Source organism: Frieseomelitta varia, unplaced genomic scaffold (assembly GCF_011392965.1).
Source record: "Frieseomelitta varia isolate USP_RPSP 00005682 unplaced genomic scaffold, Fvar_1.2 scaffold_885, whole genome shotgun sequence".
NCBI lineage: Eukaryota > Metazoa > Arthropoda > Insecta > Hymenoptera > Apidae > Frieseomelitta > Frieseomelitta varia.
This window is the reverse complement of record NW_025110684.1, coordinates 511,261-529,728: the sequence shown is the minus strand read 5'-3', so window position 1 is coordinate 529,728 and position 18,468 is coordinate 511,261. Positions and strand designations below refer to the sequence as shown.

The 18,468-nt window shown below is 27.2% G+C and overlaps 5 protein-coding genes across 11 annotated transcripts; 3 read left to right on the top strand and 2 right to left on the bottom strand.

The window, feature by feature from the left end:
- The first annotated feature begins 169 nt into the window (after positions 1–169).
- Positions 170–4,254, top strand: LOC122537048 (uncharacterized protein KIAA1841). 3 transcript variants are annotated; one of them, XM_043669948.1, is made up of 9 exons: positions 170–317; positions 535–1,228; positions 1,333–1,707; positions 1,812–2,078; positions 2,151–2,445; positions 2,566–2,794; positions 2,858–3,131; positions 3,218–3,399; positions 4,130–4,254. In XM_043669948.1, the coding sequence occupies exons 1-9, from the start codon at positions 233–235 to the stop codon at positions 4,138–4,140; spliced, it is 2,412 nt and encodes an 803-aa protein (XP_043525883.1). In that variant the 5' UTR covers positions 170–232; the 3' UTR covers positions 4,141–4,254. The 3 variants fall into 3 exon arrangements, with proteins under 3 accessions (XP_043525883.1, XP_043525881.1, XP_043525882.1); XM_043669946.1 differs by lacking the exon at positions 4,130–4,254 and adding an exon at positions 3,471–3,706; XM_043669947.1 differs by lacking the exon at positions 4,130–4,254 and adding an exon at positions 3,474–3,681.
- On the bottom strand, positions 3,896–7,990 carry LOC122537049 (lymphoid-specific helicase-like). Of its 2 annotated transcripts, XM_043669951.1 has the most exons (8): positions 7,910–7,990; positions 6,923–7,011; positions 6,376–6,740; positions 5,691–6,268; positions 4,952–5,547; positions 4,482–4,876; positions 4,118–4,373; positions 3,896–4,052 (listed from the first exon to the last, which is right to left on the bottom strand). In XM_043669951.1, the coding sequence occupies exons 2-8, from the start codon at positions 6,981–6,983 to the stop codon at positions 3,982–3,984; spliced, it is 2,322 nt and encodes a 773-aa protein (XP_043525886.1). In that variant the 5' UTR covers positions 6,984–7,011; positions 7,910–7,990; the 3' UTR covers positions 3,896–3,981. The 2 variants fall into 2 exon arrangements, with proteins under 2 accessions (XP_043525886.1, XP_043525884.1); XM_043669949.1 differs by lacking the exon at positions 7,910–7,990 and having other exon boundaries at positions 6,923–7,093.
- A 49-nt stretch (positions 7,991–8,039) lies between these two features.
- LOC122537050 (SH3 domain-binding protein 5 homolog) lies at positions 8,040–11,804 on the top strand. The gene is made up of 7 exons (XM_043669952.1): positions 8,040–8,329; positions 9,050–9,112; positions 9,271–9,408; positions 9,468–9,629; positions 9,722–10,019; positions 10,096–10,259; positions 10,327–11,804. Exons 1-7 carry the CDS (start codon positions 8,282–8,284, stop codon positions 11,491–11,493), a joined length of 2,040 nt encoding a protein of 679 aa, XP_043525887.1. The 5' UTR covers positions 8,040–8,281; the 3' UTR covers positions 11,494–11,804.
- A 1,015-nt stretch (positions 11,805–12,819) lies between these two features.
- On the top strand, positions 12,820–15,756 carry LOC122537051. 2 transcript variants are annotated; one of them, XM_043669954.1, is made up of 6 exons: positions 12,824–13,194; positions 13,471–13,673; positions 13,919–14,159; positions 14,293–14,938; positions 15,185–15,407; positions 15,496–15,756. In XM_043669954.1, exons 3-6 carry the CDS (start codon positions 14,039–14,041, stop codon positions 15,682–15,684), a joined length of 1,179 nt encoding a protein of 392 aa, XP_043525889.1. In that variant the 5' UTR covers positions 12,824–13,194; positions 13,471–13,673; positions 13,919–14,038; the 3' UTR covers positions 15,685–15,756. The 2 variants fall into 2 exon arrangements, with proteins under 2 accessions (XP_043525888.1, XP_043525889.1); XM_043669953.1 differs by having other exon boundaries at positions 12,820–13,194; positions 13,471–14,159.
- LOC122537052 (SH3 domain-containing protein Dlish) lies at positions 15,391–18,442 on the bottom strand. 3 transcript variants are annotated; one of them, XM_043669957.1, is made up of 7 exons: positions 18,209–18,442; positions 17,973–18,088; positions 17,250–17,485; positions 16,689–17,063; positions 16,312–16,582; positions 15,754–16,162; positions 15,391–15,652 (listed from the first exon to the last, which is right to left on the bottom strand). In XM_043669957.1, exons 2-6 carry the CDS (start codon positions 18,019–18,021, stop codon positions 15,888–15,890), a joined length of 1,206 nt encoding a protein of 401 aa, XP_043525892.1. In that variant the 5' UTR covers positions 18,022–18,088; positions 18,209–18,442; the 3' UTR covers positions 15,391–15,652; positions 15,754–15,887. The 3 variants fall into 3 exon arrangements, with proteins under 3 accessions (XP_043525892.1, XP_043525891.1, XP_043525890.1); XM_043669956.1 differs by having other exon boundaries at positions 15,391–15,673; positions 17,973–18,442; XM_043669955.1 differs by having other exon boundaries at positions 17,973–18,442.
- Between the last annotated feature and the right edge of the window lie 26 nt (positions 18,443–18,468).

The following is an 18,468-nucleotide window of genomic DNA, read 5'->3' as shown; positions in this document are numbered from 1 at the left end:
GAGGATACTATTGTTTTGTCAATATTATCGAAGGATTTGTTCTAATTTTCAAGTTAGAGATACGAATACTTTCATTAAATTAAGAATTGCATTGAAATGAAAGTTTCACATATAAATAACTAATTTATACGACTAATTATTGAATACAATTGTAAACTAAATTATATTCAATGAATATATAAAGATAGATTGTAATTAAATTTTAAAAATAAATTTGTATTTATTAAAAAAAATGGAAATAAATCAGATTACTAACTTGTCTCTAAAAGAGAATATACACAAATTGTTAGAAATGTGTGGTTCAACAACCAAAAAAAGTATGTATTTACAAACTAATTCATATATCATATAACTTCAGATCATTGTATTTGATATTTATTACTTTTCATTTTATCCTTATTGCCTAATTTTCACGCCTAAGCCATGTTTAGCCAATGTAGTTGAAAAAAGAAGTTGGGAAAAATTATCATTTACAAATTCATCATATCAGTTTAACATAAAATAATAAGGAATATGCGCTCCTGATTTTTTTAGAAATATTTTGTAAACTTGAGGATTGCAGTCAATCAAAGTTAACGATTGGAATGTTTTTTGAATTTATAAAACTTGTGTATCAAGTTAATGACAATTGTGAAAATTTGACTGCAATATTGGCCGCAAGAAACAAGCTTGATTGGAGCAAACTAGCAAAAATTAATTTACACTGTGATATACAAAATCATAGTAGTACCAATGACAAATACGTTGATAGTAATGTCATGCAGAGACATAAAAACAGTAGTGTAACAGAAGAAACTTTGTCTGATACAGATGATAACGATATTAAATGTATGATACCTTCAAATATACAATTTAAAAATAAACAGATATGTAGCAATAATAAGAATTTAGTAACTAATCTTGAAAGTTGCAATCAAATTGTACAAAGTCCACTACAAATAGAAGATGCAAACTTTGCAAGATCTGTAGATGCAACAGAAAATTTTTTAATTTCATTGATGAAGACAAATTTAAGTGATGTATTACACGAAGGTTTATTAGATTCAATATTGCCATACATGATTCCAAAGCCTGTTATTTCACAACCTATTATTAAAAAATCAATTATAAATACAGAAGTGAAGAAATGTAGTTCACTGAGTAATAATATCGAGACAAGAGCAATTACAAATATTGCACATAAAGAAAAAGAGAAAGATAAAAATAAATCAAGTAAAAGATTGGTCGAGTAAGTATCAATAATTAATATTGATTGAAATTAAATTGAATATTGATTTTAAAAATAATTTTTTATAGAATGAATTAATAACAATTTATTATATGCTTGTATAGCAATGAGGTGGAAATTCATGTTTGCGATGAAGAGAAAAACATTAAAAAAAGTTTCCATTGCTCTCAGAAACTTCTTATTCAAAAGATGCGTTATTTCGCTGATGTGACAGTAGGACAAAAATTAGAGGAAATAGATATATCAGTTCACTGTGATGTTACAATTTTTGACTGGCTAATGAGATGGGTGAAAAAAGATATTCTAAAAAAATCTGAATGGCCAACTTTGGAAATCAATAATGTCATTCCAATTATGGTGTCTGCATCATTTTTACAAATGGAATCGCTATTGGAAAGTTGCCTGCAATATTGCTATGAAAATATATCCGATATATTAAAGACATCGATAACTGGTTTAAATGATAATCTTTTGATAAGGTACTTCTAAGTTTTACTTCTACACATTTTCAAATACTTTAGATGCTATATTTATTTTTAATTGATTTATAATATATTGCATTTAATTAATATTTGTTCTTCAGATTGGTAGAAAAATTTACAAATGAAGACGTTGAAGCATTAAAAGACAAAAAGGATAAAATTCAAAGTAAATTATTTTGTAAGTTAATTATGTCACTTGCTGAAGGAATACCAGATAATAAAAGAGGACACTATAGTTCTTTAGCTACTTTATTTAAATGCAGCAAATGTGGGAAAAATATTATTCAATCAATTTCTAATTATGTGCCATGTGTTCCAAGTGCAATGAAAATTGATAACCAGGGAAATATTCACAGTAAACACGTAAGGTATGACTTTAATATTTAAACTTAATATGACTCAAAATTTATAGTTGCAATAAAATCCATGTTCTGTTACAGAGATTTAACATGGACTTTAAATGATTACATTGTTACTCTTCGAATGGAATTGCGTTCTTGGCGTAAAGTTTATTGGAGACTCTGGGGTGATTGTCATTTTTTATTTTGTACACAGTGTAATATATATTTTCCAATGCATCAGTTTAAGTGGTGCTGCTATCACGCAGAATTTCCACAATTTTTTATTAATGAGCAACAGCGGTCTATACCATTCCCTTTGGGCAGATATCCGTGTTGCAGTCAACGAGCATACAAGTTCGAAGTATTACCAAATTATGAAGGTTGTAGGTATAGGGTATGCATTTGTTAGTATCTCTTGAATTTTGAAAATTTTTAAAATTCGTAATTATATATATACATATATATCGTAGTAACTATCGAATTATTTCTATATAATATTTTCTTTTTCCCTCAGGAACATATCCCGAATATTAGAACGCAAAGAGATATAAATGTATTGAATATTTTTACAGTACATAGGGAAATAATAGGTATGGAACCACCACAATTATTTTTCCCAGAGAAAATTACAAGACTAGTAGCTCGTGACGCGTCACTTCAACCGGGGAAATTAATATGCAAAGATATAATGTGGTGGATCGGTATAGAACTTACACCACAGCGACCAAGACTTGGACTTTTAGGTAAATTAATATTTCTTAAGATTTCTAGGCAATAACCTAGCGATAAACTTTTAAAACATTTAGGAAAAATTTGGAGTGGTTCAGGATTCCGACGAATATCTCAGATGCAAGATCTACAAAAATCGTCGCAGAAGATTCGTCAACAAATTTCTATTACAACAGACACTTCATCGATTACGTCTTCGATGACGGATAGTGATATTGATGATGGTATTACAACTTATGAAAATAGTAGTATTGATGAAGAATCAAATTACAGTGAAGAATCTTACGCGTGGCCTTCATTAAAATCTAAAAGTAAAATAAAGAAGAAATCAAGAAATGAAATCATATGGAGGTATTTAATGTTGTATGAAAAAAAATTTACACTATTATTTAAAATTGATTAAATCATTCGTGTTTATTGATATGAAATAATTCTAGAAATAATGGTCGATCATGGAGTGGTAACTTAAATGTAAGACACAATCAAGATAATCAAAGAGATTTTGAAGAAAGTGCAGCTTTACAAATGATAACGCTATTAACGAAAAGAATATCTACAGACTCTTATTCGTTATTAAAATCATCTACTAAACACAATCGGATAAAAAAGCAATTAAATGGTATATTAACTATATTATATTTTTAGTGAATACTATTTAGTTTAATGTAATACAAACAATACTATTCAAAGCAGGAGGAATTTATACAAAATTGGAAGCTGAATTTCGTGATCAACTAAATCAATCTTATAAAAGTAAAAATATAACTGGGAAGTATTTTTTACGCACAAAATTAAATAAATCATAAGTATTTCAGACTAGTACAATTGTTGCTATTTTATATGTTGGACATTTTTTTAATTAATATTTATTATTTTAAACTTTTTATATTTTTGTAATTATGAAATTAATGATTATTTATGGGCATAACGAATACAAATATTTACTGTATAAAAATATTTTTTTTATTTTTTAATAAAAGTTCACTAATAAATTTATCGAAGTAATTAGTATTATGTAATAAATAGTACAAAAATATATAATAATATTATAAATATCATACAAATATTATATAGTGTATAATAATATAAAACTATCTTATAACAACTTCTTATCTTTTTATATTTTTATATTTTATTATCCTCTTTAAGAAAAAAATTGAGGTTCAATTGAAGTTAAAAATTTAATGATTTAATTTAAAATTTAGGATTCTCCTTGTTTTTTATACAACTCACTTCTATCTAATAGGTTGTTAAGTTCTTCCTCTGTAAAAACTGTATTAAAAATTATAAAAAATTAGTTATTAAAATCGTATGAAATGTACACTTCAATCATTTACCTTCATTTTCAGATGCAACTTGACATGTTTTTGATTCTAGAAGTTCTTGTAATTTCAGTAAATCGAATTTGTTATTTACATTTACTGATTGAACGTGTTTGGAAATTACTACTTTTTCTAGAAGGCGTTTTGCTTCAGCAACATTAAGAATTGCTTCATCGATAGTTCCTTTGGTACATAATTTATATATCATTACTGGTCGTGTCTGACCTATTCTATGGCAGCGTGCCATAGCTTGTATATCTACTTGAGGATTCTGGACATGGGATTAAATTATTTTTGATTAATAATGTAATATTATGATCTTTACACTTCATTAATGATAAGAAATTAGATAAGAATAATAAATCAAATAACAACATACCCAATCAGAGTCATATATGATAACAGTATCTGCTCCAACAAGATTCAATCCAACTCCACCAGCTCTTATAGATATAAGGAAGAGAAATATTTCAGAATTTGTATTGAAATTGTGAATGTTTTCTTCTCGCTCCAAAAACTTAAATTTGCCGTCTAATCTAACATATTTATAATCACGTAAAGAAAGATAATCTTCTATAATATCTAGTATCGTTGTCATCGTAGAAAATAATAAAACTTTGTGCCCTTGCTGTTTAAGTCTTGCGAGCATTGCATCTAATACTAAGAGCTTGCCAGATGATCTAACTAATTCTTCATCTATTTTTGGCAATAAATCTAAGCCTAATGGATGATGTATTAAATATGGGTGATTTACAATTTTTTTGTACAGACTAACTGAAAAAATGAAAAGATAAGCATTAAAAAAATGATTAATATATGTTATACTATTTATCTTAAATAATAATTTACCATGTCTACTGCGAATTTTGATTAGGAAATCTCTATTAAGGTCCGTAACATCAGTGTATTTTTCCCACATTAATAAATTTTCATTTTCAAATTTTTTGTTTTTATACGTCTCGCTATCTCTTCTAGTATTCATAACATTATCCATATTTCTCAAGACAGATTTTCTTTTAGGTCTTTTGCCATCCTCTGTGTATGTAATTAAATCTTGTCCAATATTATTTAATTGATCTATATCATGATTCAATATCGTCTTATATAAATTATGTTGTAATTCTGTCAAAGGAGCATAAACAATTAATTCCTTTTTTGGCGGAATATCCAAACAAACGTCGCTCTTTTCACGTCTTAACAGAAATGGTTGTAATATTTCACGTAATATTGACAATATACGTTTTTCTTCTTCTAATTTTAAAAACTTTTTTGTTGCTTCATCACCTTGATGGTCTTTTGCATTAAACCAGGATTCAAAAACAGCTAAATCATCAAAAATTTCTGGTAATAAAAAATTTAACAAGGACCACAATTCTGCTAAATTATTTTGTAATGGTGTGCCTGTTAATAAAAGTCTATTCATAGACTTACAAATTTTTAGAATCCTATAAAATAATAATAATAATAATAAATTATCATATCAAATTATATCATTTGTAGTTCAATATTTATAGTACATATTTATAGTATATATAATTAAATTTTGTACATATTTATAGTATATATAATTAAATTTTGTACAACATACTTAACAAGTTGACAGTTATGATTTTTAATTCTGTGTCCTTCATCTATAATTATATATCTCCAGGTGAAAGATCTAAGAAAACTGCTTTCAAGCAAGGGCGTTTCAAAAGACGTGAGTACAATGGGAAATGTACTGTAAGTTTCTGTAATCTCATATTTGCGTCTAATTTTGTATTTTAGCCTAAATCTCTCCTCTGGTGTTCCATGAAATAACACGAAAGGTAATTTCGGTGCAAACTTTTTAAATTCTGACATCCAATTCGATAAAGTTGACAAAGGAGCAATTAACAAATATGGCCCATCTTGTTGTTTCTCAATTAGATGACACAGTAATGCTATAACTTGAATCGTTTTTCCAAGCCCCATTTCATCAGCCAAAATTCCATTTATACCATTCTCATAAAGAATCTTTAGCCACTGGAGTCCTTCCTTCTGATAATCTCGTAACTCTCCTATGAAATATTTTGACGTTTCAACAGTATTCTTTGTTTCATTTTCAGGATCATCTTCCAGATCATTTTTAATCTTTTCATCACTCAAATTCAATTTGTTTTTACTAGCATGTATTTTCTTTTGTATCTGAAAAATATATATACAACAATATGTATGAAAAAGAAACATTAAAGACATAAAATAACATAAAAATTATATATATTTATTATTATTATACTATTGTGCTTGCTTACATCTTCAGATAGATATTCTTCTATATTCTTCTTATTCTTCTTTGTTTTGTCTTGTGGTGATATATTTTCATCTGCATACTCTGCTTCCTTCGTATTTCTTTTTGTAGTTCTATTATATTTGTTGACCTCGTTATTGAAACTTTTGTCAATTTTACTAACAATATAAGAAGAGTAAAATTTACTTTTATGTAACAAATGCATTAATCGTTTATATTGTTGCTCTTGATTCTCCTGATTGTATTTTTCTTCTGCTAAACGTTTACTTTCATCATCTTCTCGTTTCCTTTTTTTTCTAGTTATCACAGTAATCTTCTCCAATGGCTCATTGTTAAATTTTACATTGTCTACAATGCTCTTGGAATTGTCTTTTCATGTGCAAAAAGTAAAAATAGAAAATTAACAATCTTTTCTTACTATTGCAAATATTATAATACACGTTAATTTTTCTTTCAAAGAAAATCTTTAATTTCATAATCTCTAACGTGAATTTTTAAATCGAGCATGCAATTGTTTCACTGCTTTCATAATAATTTGAAAAATGTTTTACCTGTAACCGAACTTGTGTCACTAGAAATAAGAACTTTCACATCACAATCCTTATTTTCCATTTCGACAAATGATTGAAAGTTCTAACGTCTATTTGAAAATAAAACAAATTCAAACCAATTAGAGAACAAATTTAACTGAATGTAAGAATATCCGATGTGTTAAGAAACTCCCGCCTAAGTTACCCATTATATATATATATATATATATATATATGAATGAAGAGTTACCAACTGCTAGCACAAAAATATATCTAGATAATACATAAAAGTGATAACAAAAATAATTTGTAAAACAAAACGTTTACAATAGTAACAAAATTTGTAATTTATAATTAAAATATTGTAATTGGTACATATAAAAAATTAGACGAAATGAATAAAATTGAAATACAAATTGAAACACAAGATACAAATTTGTACATAAGAAAAAAGGTAAATAATATTTTACTTAGTTAAGTAATTTTGTTTTTTTAATAATATATTGTATTAGTAATTAGATGATTATTGTTTATATGCAGTACTTTAACTTTTAAATAGCCATGTTAGAGACTATAAGCCAACAGAATGGACAACTTTCAGAATATAAAGTACTTTACTGTAGGGATTCCCATAGATTATAAATTTATTGGATTACTTTAAAACTAACATTTACTTTTAGAAAGCATATTTCAATTTCAAAACAATTTGTTCTGAATTCTCTAGCTAGATAGTAAAATTCCAGTTTACTATTTTTAATTTATTAAATAAACTTAAAAAATATATATATATAATTTAATTTTAAATAGTTTTAAAATTATTTTATGAAAATCTTAAAATTATTTAAAATTAAGTTAAAAGAACTACTTTACAAGATTTATTACAAACAGTTGTAATGTATGCACAGTTACATTACAAAAGAGTAGTGAAGATAAAACAAGGTTACAAGTTATTTGAACGTTCAATGATTCATTTAAGGATTCATTATTTATATTGTTTATATTACTTACAAAGTTGATAGCTTGTAAAAAAAAGAAAAGAAAAAGACAGTTATGCACGTTCATTGGATTTAAGGAAAAATTACATAGTCTATATATAGTGTTTATTCACTAATATAGTATACTATGTATCGCCTATATATAGCTCGGCTTAACACTTATTGTTAGCAACTTTTTAGAAATCTCAAATGTTACGTACAATTTAACAATTTATATTTTTTTTTCAATATTTGAAGTGACAACAAACAATGTTGCACGTCGACTGCTATGAAGATCATTTATAATTTGCACAATTATGTACATTCACATAAACCTGTAACAATTAAGCTGAACCAAGTCGAGTGATGACGAGTCAAGTCATTTAAATGTGACAAAAATTAAAGAATGGATGTTACGGATAACGTCGACGAAGCTTTAGATCCCCGTATACAGGTAATTATCCTCTTTGAGACAATTTTTTCCCATTTGTCTTCGATAAACTGATAAATACAGTTTTTTAAAGAAATATTTGCCTGTTATAGGTTACATACGTAAGTAAATGATTACTAAATGTTCGTAACAGACTAATACAGCCTGGTACCATGTTCCACTTTGCTTTCACCTCGTTTTTATTCTCAATTTTCTATCGAACAAGAAATACAAACAATCAATTGTAAATTGTCATTTTGATAATATTCTTACAAGAATTGTTTAACATATATCTTTATTGCCGCAAACAATTTATTATAACGTGCAATTGTGTATTTTTGTTTCTTTAATTTCACTAGTTAGTAACAAAATAACAACAGTCTTTATTACGATATTATGTTATAATTATTGTTATTGTTATTTTAATGAGTATAATTTATTTTGTAATTTACTAAACACGAAAATGTATTACTGTAATATTATTTTTTATTGAGTAGATCTGTAAATATTAATTTCTGTTAAGTATTATTAAAAAAATACTTCTATGAAATTTAGTTAAAAATGATATCTTATGAAAAATGTATAAAAAGAACCAGTCACAATTTTTTGGAATATTAAAAGTATTAAATAATCTAAATTGTTATTACGAGAGTTTAATATTAAAAAAATGTATTACATAAAATTATCTAAACTGTTCTGAATTTTATTTTCAAGGAAAAGCAATAACGAGTTTAACATTTTTAGATTGAATTGGAGAACTTAAATGATGCCACAGATGACATAAATAAACTTGAAACTGAATTAGGTGTAAGTGTTACTGATTTTTGTACACAATGAAGTTAAAAATTTCTTATACTTTTATACTGGTTTGATATAAAGATATAGTTCAAAATATATAATTAAAAATAATATTTAATCTTTAATAATTTATGGAATTAATAAAAAATGCAATGTTTATTGTCTAGGAAGCTCACACTGCTTTTAGGCAATTATTATCAGAAACTACCAAAAGATTAAAAGAAATATTAAATAAAATAGGAAATAGTTCTGTTGAGAAAGCAAGATGTTATTATGAAGCACTTGAAATAGCGCGCCAAGCTCAGGTGAGATAATGAAAATGTTTGTTAGATTTTCGAAAATAATTCAACAAAATTCAATACAGATAAAATGTCAACAACAAGCTCAATTATTTCAAAGAGCAAGCGAAATCCATGCAGCAGCAAAAGAAACGGTGGCATTGGCTGAAAGTAGATTTGTGTCGCATCAACATGAATGGAATTTTGATCAAGCTTGGCAAGATATGCTAAATCATGCAACGCTTAAAGTAAGTTATAAAATGAATGATATAATGATAATGACAAGAGAAAATAAAAAATAAAGTTTAATTTATTTAATTTTGATCACATTGTGACCTAGGTCATGGATGCTGAAAATCAAAAAGCAGAGTGTGGCAGAGAACATTACAGAAGAGCGGTACTGTTTCATGACGCTGAAAAAAAACTGTTGCAATTGGAGGAAAAACATCGCCGTTCTATAATAAAAGCACGACCATATTTCGAACTTAAAGCACATTGTGACCAAATGTTGGCAACTCAAAAAGAACGAGTCGAATGTTTACAGAAAGCAATACAAGATGCAAAGACTAATTATGCTGCAAGTCTTCGTAGACTAGAAGAAATTAGTAATCAAATACATCAACAACGTCGAGATTATGGTACATACTACTTCCTTAATTATTTTACTTAATAATTATTTATAGTTAAATTGCATTTTTTAAATTGTATTTTTAGATTTTATAGCTAATGGACCCCGAGAACCAGGTGTTGGTGCAGAATTAGTTAGTCCACAAAAGATTTCAAATTATAATGTAGAATTTAACCAATTAAATGGCAATAAAATAAAGGATTCCATGAATAATCAACTGAAGAAGTATAATAGAATGCAAGATTATAATGTCAGTACTTCATTATTTTTGTTGTAATAAAAATTTATGTGCCAATGAAAAATTTCTTATGTTACAGAATATTTGTCAATTACAAGAAGATACTGAAACTCTTGGAAAAAGGTCAGTTGATGGAAGCGAAGCAATATCGTCGCAATGGGAATTCGAACTAGGAGCTAACATAGGAAATTTGAATAATAATTTAACCATCGATAATTCGGTACTTGATGGTGATAAAAATAAAAGTACGTCCGATTTACAATTTTACAGTGATGAAAATGCAAAATCAAATAATTTCATACAAGAATTAAATTATAAATTTTTGCATGATAAAGATCACTTTATGCAAAATTTAAATCAGTCGAAAAAATTATTAAAAGATCTTCAAATGTTGAAAAGTTCATTTGTAAATAAGCCTTTGACGACATATTTTGAAGAATCAAATTCAGTAAAAAGTGAAATTATTGATTCAGTAATGTTAAACAAACACAAAAGTAATTTAAAAAATAATGTATCAAAGTCTTTAAATAATACTCCTACAAAAACAAATATACTTACTTTAGGCCCGAAAGTTACAGAAAAGGGTATACGTCAAAGTATAGCAAAATATGTGCCAAATAATATTTTCAATTTTGGTTTTAGTAATAACAAATCTCAAAGTAATAGCAATGTTTTTTTATCTTTAAATCTTGATACTAGTTCCATAGAAAAACATCAAAGTTTATGTAATATTGTAGATCATAAGACTGAGAATTTCAAATTTGACGATATTACAGATTTAAAATATAATACGTTTAAGACAAAAAAAACTAATGATAATGGCCTAAACGTTACAAAACAAGTTCATGATGCACAATTAAATAGCTTAAGCAAAATAAATTTACAATCGATGTCTAATTCTACACAATTCTTATCTCCTAGTGCCAGTTCTCTAATAAAAGTAAAATCGGTTGTAAATTTATCGAGTGAAAATTGTTTGAATAGAAATTTAACTGGTCGTAGTGAATCTCCTGTTTCAGAATCGAAAAAAAAACAATTAAATATTAACGAATTACCATTGTTATCACTATTTGAGAAAGATAATTCGTTTGTTAATAGTAGAAATAAAAGTTTGAGTATGATTAACTTAGATGAAAAACAAAATTTTATGTGGTCAGATGACTTACGTTTAAATCACAAAAAAACCTCAAGTGTAGGAAAATTAGTAAATTTGAAAGATGATTTGTTTTTCAAGTCTACAAAATAAAGAATAAAAGTTACAATCGAATTAAACATATGTGATATATTGCAAATCTCATAATTTTCTTTATATGTTTAAGTAATTTTATAAATGAAAAATTGTGCTATTTTTTGTTTTCAGTTATATACAAATTCAGTAATATTCATTGTATAAATTTTGTTTGATATATACCTAATAGAATACGTAAATATGAATTGTAAATGTGAATGTGAATATGGAAAAAAATTGTTTAAAAATTAGGTTTTAGTAGTGCAGAATGTATGCAAGTCTCGTGCATATCAAATATACTAACTGAGTTTGAAATTTTATAATGTATATATAAAAAAAGATGTTATGTCAAAAAATTTGTATATTTATGATAATATTTTGTAACAAGTACATAGTTTGTCCTTGTATTTAGTTGTGTATTAAATTATTTTTCATTCTGGTTTATGCCTAGCATGCTTTATTAATTACATATATGTAATGCTTTTATCAGTTCTGTATGTTTATTACAGACTTTGTTCATGTTGTAGAAATTTTATATTTATAAAATATAATAAAATTTTTGTTCAGCACTTAATATATTCTAGGAACTTCTCTCTGAAGTACTATTATGTTATCAAAATATTGCATCAAGGAATTTGTAATTTAAATGAAGTCTATTAAAACATTTTATACAGTTTTGAAATATTCCCGTTTTACAGATCATTTTGCCAATATATTATTTATTGTGTTTAAAAAATTTCGTATATTTCGCAATATCCTAATTTATGTTAAAAATTTTTTTAATCATACTAAATACAATGATTATTATGAACTAAGTATTTACTAAGTAGTGACTACTTTGATAACAGTGATTTTCTATACAACATTAATGTTTTAAACTATGAATTGCTAATAAAAACAATAAAATCTATTTTATGCATCGAATATACAATGTAAATTATCTTCGTATTAATATTAAAAAATTACAAAATAATTAAAAATATGACTCCAATTTTCTTCCAAGATGAAAATATAATTTTTAAATTTTAACATAATAGTTGAAATTAACGTTGATATTACCTATAAACAATTTTTAATGTATAGTAGATAACTGTTTTTCATCAGCAACTTATCAATACTGAATAGCTATCATGCGTATGCAAATGCGATTAACTGACAATAAGAAAAGTAATTTTGCATAATAATAGTAAAATTTCTAAACTTGTATATTTATATATAATTTTATTATATTTAAATATAAGAATTTTTATAATTAAATTATAAATAACATAGTCAACATAAATAAATTAATTAATAAATTTCTCGATGTATTTGTTCGATAAAAACTTGGAAAAAATAAATTTTAAATAAATCTCTAAACAAAAATAGGAAAAAAATAATGCGTTAAAAAACATGTTTCTTCGAAGGGTTGTTAAATATTTGAAAGTGAGAAAGAAGATAGGTGTCAAAATGGTTTCTCAAATCTAATCGGCAAATCATACGTATCGAAGTTTACATTATCAGTACACATAAAAGTTCTCAATTAATAAATTGTAGCGAGCTGAAAATAAAAAGCTTTCATGAACAGATATTTTATACGCTGATTTAAATAATTCGTTCGAAAATATTATATTTTTATAAAAGTAGTCTATGAACCTATCGAAGCCAAGCAAATTGGAGAAGTTTTCTAAAAATAATAAAACAACATTGATGACATACTAGCCAAGACTTTCAAATTTGGTAAATTATCTGAATTTTTCATTATAAAAATCTCTCATTATACCAAAAGTGTTATGTACATAATTTCTGTAAAATTAAAATTTTTTTGTAATTTATCTTTTCGCGTATAAATTAAAAAAAAAAATTGAATATATAAACATCTGAGTTTTGTAAACGATAATAATAAATAAGTAAACAAGATATTCATATAATTTTCATATCAAAATTTTGGAAATTATTATTTTGCCTAGATTAGGATAGCAAAAGTTACACAATAATATTCATAACATTTTATAGTAAAGAGAGCGTACTACGTCGAAATACGATAGACAAAGATTGAAAGAGTTATTGTTTGAAGAGATACATGAGCTGACCCGAGAATCCAAAGAAAAAGATGGAAAAAGAGAATCAGCGACTTGAAAATGGAGCAAATTGCAATTTAATAAAGAATCAGAACGAGGCATGTGATTTAATATTCAAGGGAGACGAATTCCGAAACTGTGAATAAATAGATTGAATTACGTATTAATTTCTCACCATCAAAATTCTCTTTTAAAGGAAAGACTAATTTATGTCCTAAATACACAATAAATTTTTTTATATATTTCAAATACACCTTTTTTTTATAAACATATATTTTAGCTACTTTAAATGAAGAAATTATATTTTGAATAGCTTTTCAAATTTAAAAGTAGTAATTTACAGCTTGGTTAAATGTAACAATAGCATGAAAGAATTCTTTCAGCATGCAGAACTGAAAAAACAAAATGATGAAACGAGGACACTTAGAATTCCAACAGTCAAAGAAACAGAACTAAATGATGAACAAGATAAGAAGAAAGAAAACGAGGAACAAGGAAACTCAATGCTTGGATTTTGTACTATTTGTCTTGGAAATATAAATTCTTATCTTAATCAAAATGTTTCTTGCTCTAATGGACATATTTTGTGCCAACGTTGTATTCAGCACTTTGCAATTCAATCAGGTTAATTAATGCAATCTTTTAAAATTGTTAATTCAATAATTATTTTAATATAAATATTTTATAAAAATTTGAATTTTATGGTTTCGTATTATTTTTGTATTTCAATTATTTCTATAACAACTATACATTGCAGATCCAGGCTGCATTCTTTGTCACACAAAGTATCAGCAATCAAATGTAAATTCATCGCGAGAAAGCAATATCAGTTTGGATTCTACATACACGCACGTAAAGAGAATGCAGCAATCAGACTATTACTCAAAACATCATCAAAGATTGCAACAATGTGATTCTATTAACGTTGAGCAGCCGTATTTTAAATCTTGGAATCAGAATTACTCTCCTAAAGTACAAAACATCGAGGAAAACATATTAGCATATTATAAGGGTGATTTCGAAGATATTTCTGACTACCAACAAGTTAGAGACCAAAATAATATGAGCGAAGAGCGAAACAAAAATTGCGACAGAGAAAAGCAGCGACGAAGTTATTGTAATTTATTTAAAAAGAAGAATGCAGAATCGTACGTGTCCGAAGCAAAAATTAATGGACAAATTACTGCAGAATGTTCTCGTAGACCGATCCGTTGTCCACGAATTGACTGTGCCATAAACGTAGCTTTCTCAGCGTTAACGCATCATTTCATCTTTGATCATCCGGAGGTGCCTATTCTAAATGTAGAACCCGGCATCAAAAGTACACTCATTGTCAGTTTCAATGCTTTATCTTCCAATTCTAGTCGATGTCTAGCTCTCCTTCTTATTTCTGGTAAACTCTCGTGAGTATAAAATTGTTTAATTTAAATATGGAATAACATTTGTACGTTTAAAAATCATTACTGCTAATAAGGTGAAAAAAAGAAATAATTTTTGCAAAAAATTTTCTTTAGAAGTATCTATAAAATGTTGCTCAATTATTAATGACAATAGAGTAATAAAAAGATTTTTACGTACAGACATATTAAGAAGAATTTAAAACATTTAAATAGTGCCTATAGTAATTAACATTAAATTTTTACACCAAGAAAACCTGCTGCGAGGTTGTTTAATGGCAGTCAAATCAATCCAAAATATCGAAATCGTTTACCATTACCAGTACTAGCCGCCCGGCTACAGTGTGCAAATCAATATATATCTAACGAAAAAATTAATAAAACGAAAAATTTTCATAAGAAAGATATAATAATCGCTTGGGTTGCCGGACTGGATATTGGAAACACAACGAACAAACTTTTATGTAGTATTCAGGTATATTATATAATTAACAAAAAAGCTCAATTGCACAAATGATTAATACGTCTGTACATGATACACATACCGACTATTTCCACAACAGGCTGTGGACAAGATTGATAATGAAGGTTTACGTTGCCTAACATACACAGGTCCAGTGAACTCATTAAGAACAGCTCAATGTCCTCAAGACATTTATTCAACAGGTGATTGTATAGTTCTGCACGAAGGTCTCCTTAGTCACATTACATCAGATTGTGCTACACTCAATATTAATGTTACTGTACATTAAATATATTACAAAATTCATGTATATATGTAATTAAATTCCAATTTATCCCCCATTAATAATAATACTTACACGAAGAAAATTGTGTCTTTGATGTATATCCAAATTGTCGGATACCATTTGCAATATAATACTATGTAATAGTATATTATTATTTGAATATATGTATGAAACGCAAAAGGATAGAAAAGTATGTCTGTGATATGTTATAAACTTGTCATAGCAGGAGGCCGGGCGTACGCTTTTGGAATAAATCCATATTTTCGAGTTTTAGGTGCATATGCCCACAACCAACCGTCCACAGTTTGATTTCCTAAATCTGCATATATCCAATCAGCTCTTCTCACAGATAAATCATCTGGCGCCTGCGCCTTGTAATCATAAAGTACAACTAATTCTGTGCCATTTGTTTCGTCTCGAAAATCTCGCAAGCCTTTTTGCTGCAATGATTCATTCCCTGTCATGTTGTTATTCCCTTTCCCTTGAAATAATAAAAACAATTGTAAATATTTAGCTCTTCGTATATGCAAAATTATAACCTTAAATTTAGAGTTTCATTAACTCATTTTTTAATCCTTGTTAATCCTAAATTTTATTAATTTTAATTTTTACTAAAAGGTGAAAACCAACCTAAGCCATGTGTTTCTGTAGATGTCGTAGCTACTGTGGTAGTAGTGGTAGTTGTAGTAGTTGTCGTTGCATACGAATGAAGAACATGTCCTGGATATACAAATCCAGATGGCACAAATCCTTCATTACCATCACAATGTCTAAGTACCCAAAACCAGTCAGGATCATCTCGATTGAGTACAGTTACAAATTCACCTCTTTCAACACTAACATCATTTTCATCTCTGGCCACAAAAGTATAAAGTACGATATATCTTCCAGCCGATGGATCCTATAATATTATACAAATAACAAATAACTTATATATTTTTCTGTGAATTAATAAATCAAAGAATAAATTATTAATACTAGAATATATAAAAATAAAATATTTGTACCTTGAAAAAAGGGTGCACATCTGGTTGAGAGGATACAGTTTGAATAGAATTTTGGGACTGTGTAATGTTGGATCTATTAACATTCACATCAGCAGTAGTGACATTACGAGCATAACTTTCACAGTCTGATGCTGATCCAGTGTCAGTCTGTTGCGTATCTATAGTTTGTGGACGACCTGTACCAGTAAAATCACAATCAGTCTCATTAGACCTTGGTAATTTCTTTTTCACATTGTTCATAAGAGTGGCAAGTGTTAATTCAGCAAGCTGAGATGTATAAGGTGCACAATATGAATGTGGAACAAAACCTTCCATACGTGTATCAGCTGCTATTACATATACCCAATCATTCTCTCTATATAAAACATTTACAACCTAGAACATGCAAAGAACAGAACAAAATAACACAAATAAAAATGCAAGAATAAAATTAAAATTAATAGCAAGTTTTATAAATGATAAATATTTATCAACACAAAACAAGTATGAGAACACAATGTTAGAGCAAATATGTACAAAGTTATTCACATATATAAAAACACATGATAAGAAATTACTAACCTGGCCTCGTTTTACTTGAAGTTCATCATCAACACATGGCGTGAAATCATGAACAATAACCATTTTACTATCTGGCGACAGACCATTTTCTTTTTCTATACCTACACGAACTAATGTCTCAATACTAGCACTTCCTGTTATACGACCAGGGGGTAATGGTACTTTTGTTCCTAAGCCAAGTCCTGTACCACCTGCTCCTGCACAATCTTTCTCCAAATTAAAATTGTGCACACCCGCTGCAAAATGAAATTTAAAGTTTTTAGTTGAATTTCTGTGAACTAATTTTAGATAGTCAAAATAATTAAGTCTAGAATAATTTTATAATATACAACAATAAAGAATCATATATAAATAGACTGTTTTCTACTAATTAGTTAAAATATTGATACAATAAAAAGTTACTGAAGTTCAGTAATAAATTTGTTAGTTTACAACACTATTGTAATATAGTTTTACACTGTTCAACCATATCTAAGAAAATTTTAACCATATCTATCTTTCAAGTCACTTTTTAGATTTAAATGTTTCTTTTATCTTTTAAATTATTCATCTATTTCTTTGAATTATTTTAAAGACAAAACAACAATCGTAGACACATTTGCAATTTTGATAAAAATGTATAACAGTATGTATACGTGTACATATAGAAAGGTATTCTACTTTCAACAGAAATTAAGCCTGAACAAATATCTCGAAAGAGTTATTCCATATTTTGTTACTTACGTTTCTTTTTCTTCCCTCGACGTATACGAACCGGACACAAAAAGGCCATTCTACTTTTTCAAAGATCACACAGGATTATATTTCCAGAACATGAATCGTTAAATACCAGGACCTCACTGAGACAAGACATAACAAGAATAAGTATATTAAACATTCCAGCAGAAATTATCGGCTCTTCTCATGCCTTCAAAACCAGATTGATATTTCAAGCATTTTAGTATTTAATATGTACGAACACGATATGAGAGTATAACGGTAAAATTGCAGACCAAAAACCCAATTAATTCTTCGTTTTCTCGAAGGACTATAGACGAAACTGAAATTTAGATATTCATAGTCGTGAATGCAACAGGTAGACGGCGCTTCAGCAATACACTATTGTGTAATATGTCAAACAAAAACATTTGTCTATACCGTTAAATTTTAAATTATGCATGCATCACGAGTACGTAAAAATGTTGTTCGAGACAATCGCGTAGTTATGCAATTACGCCGT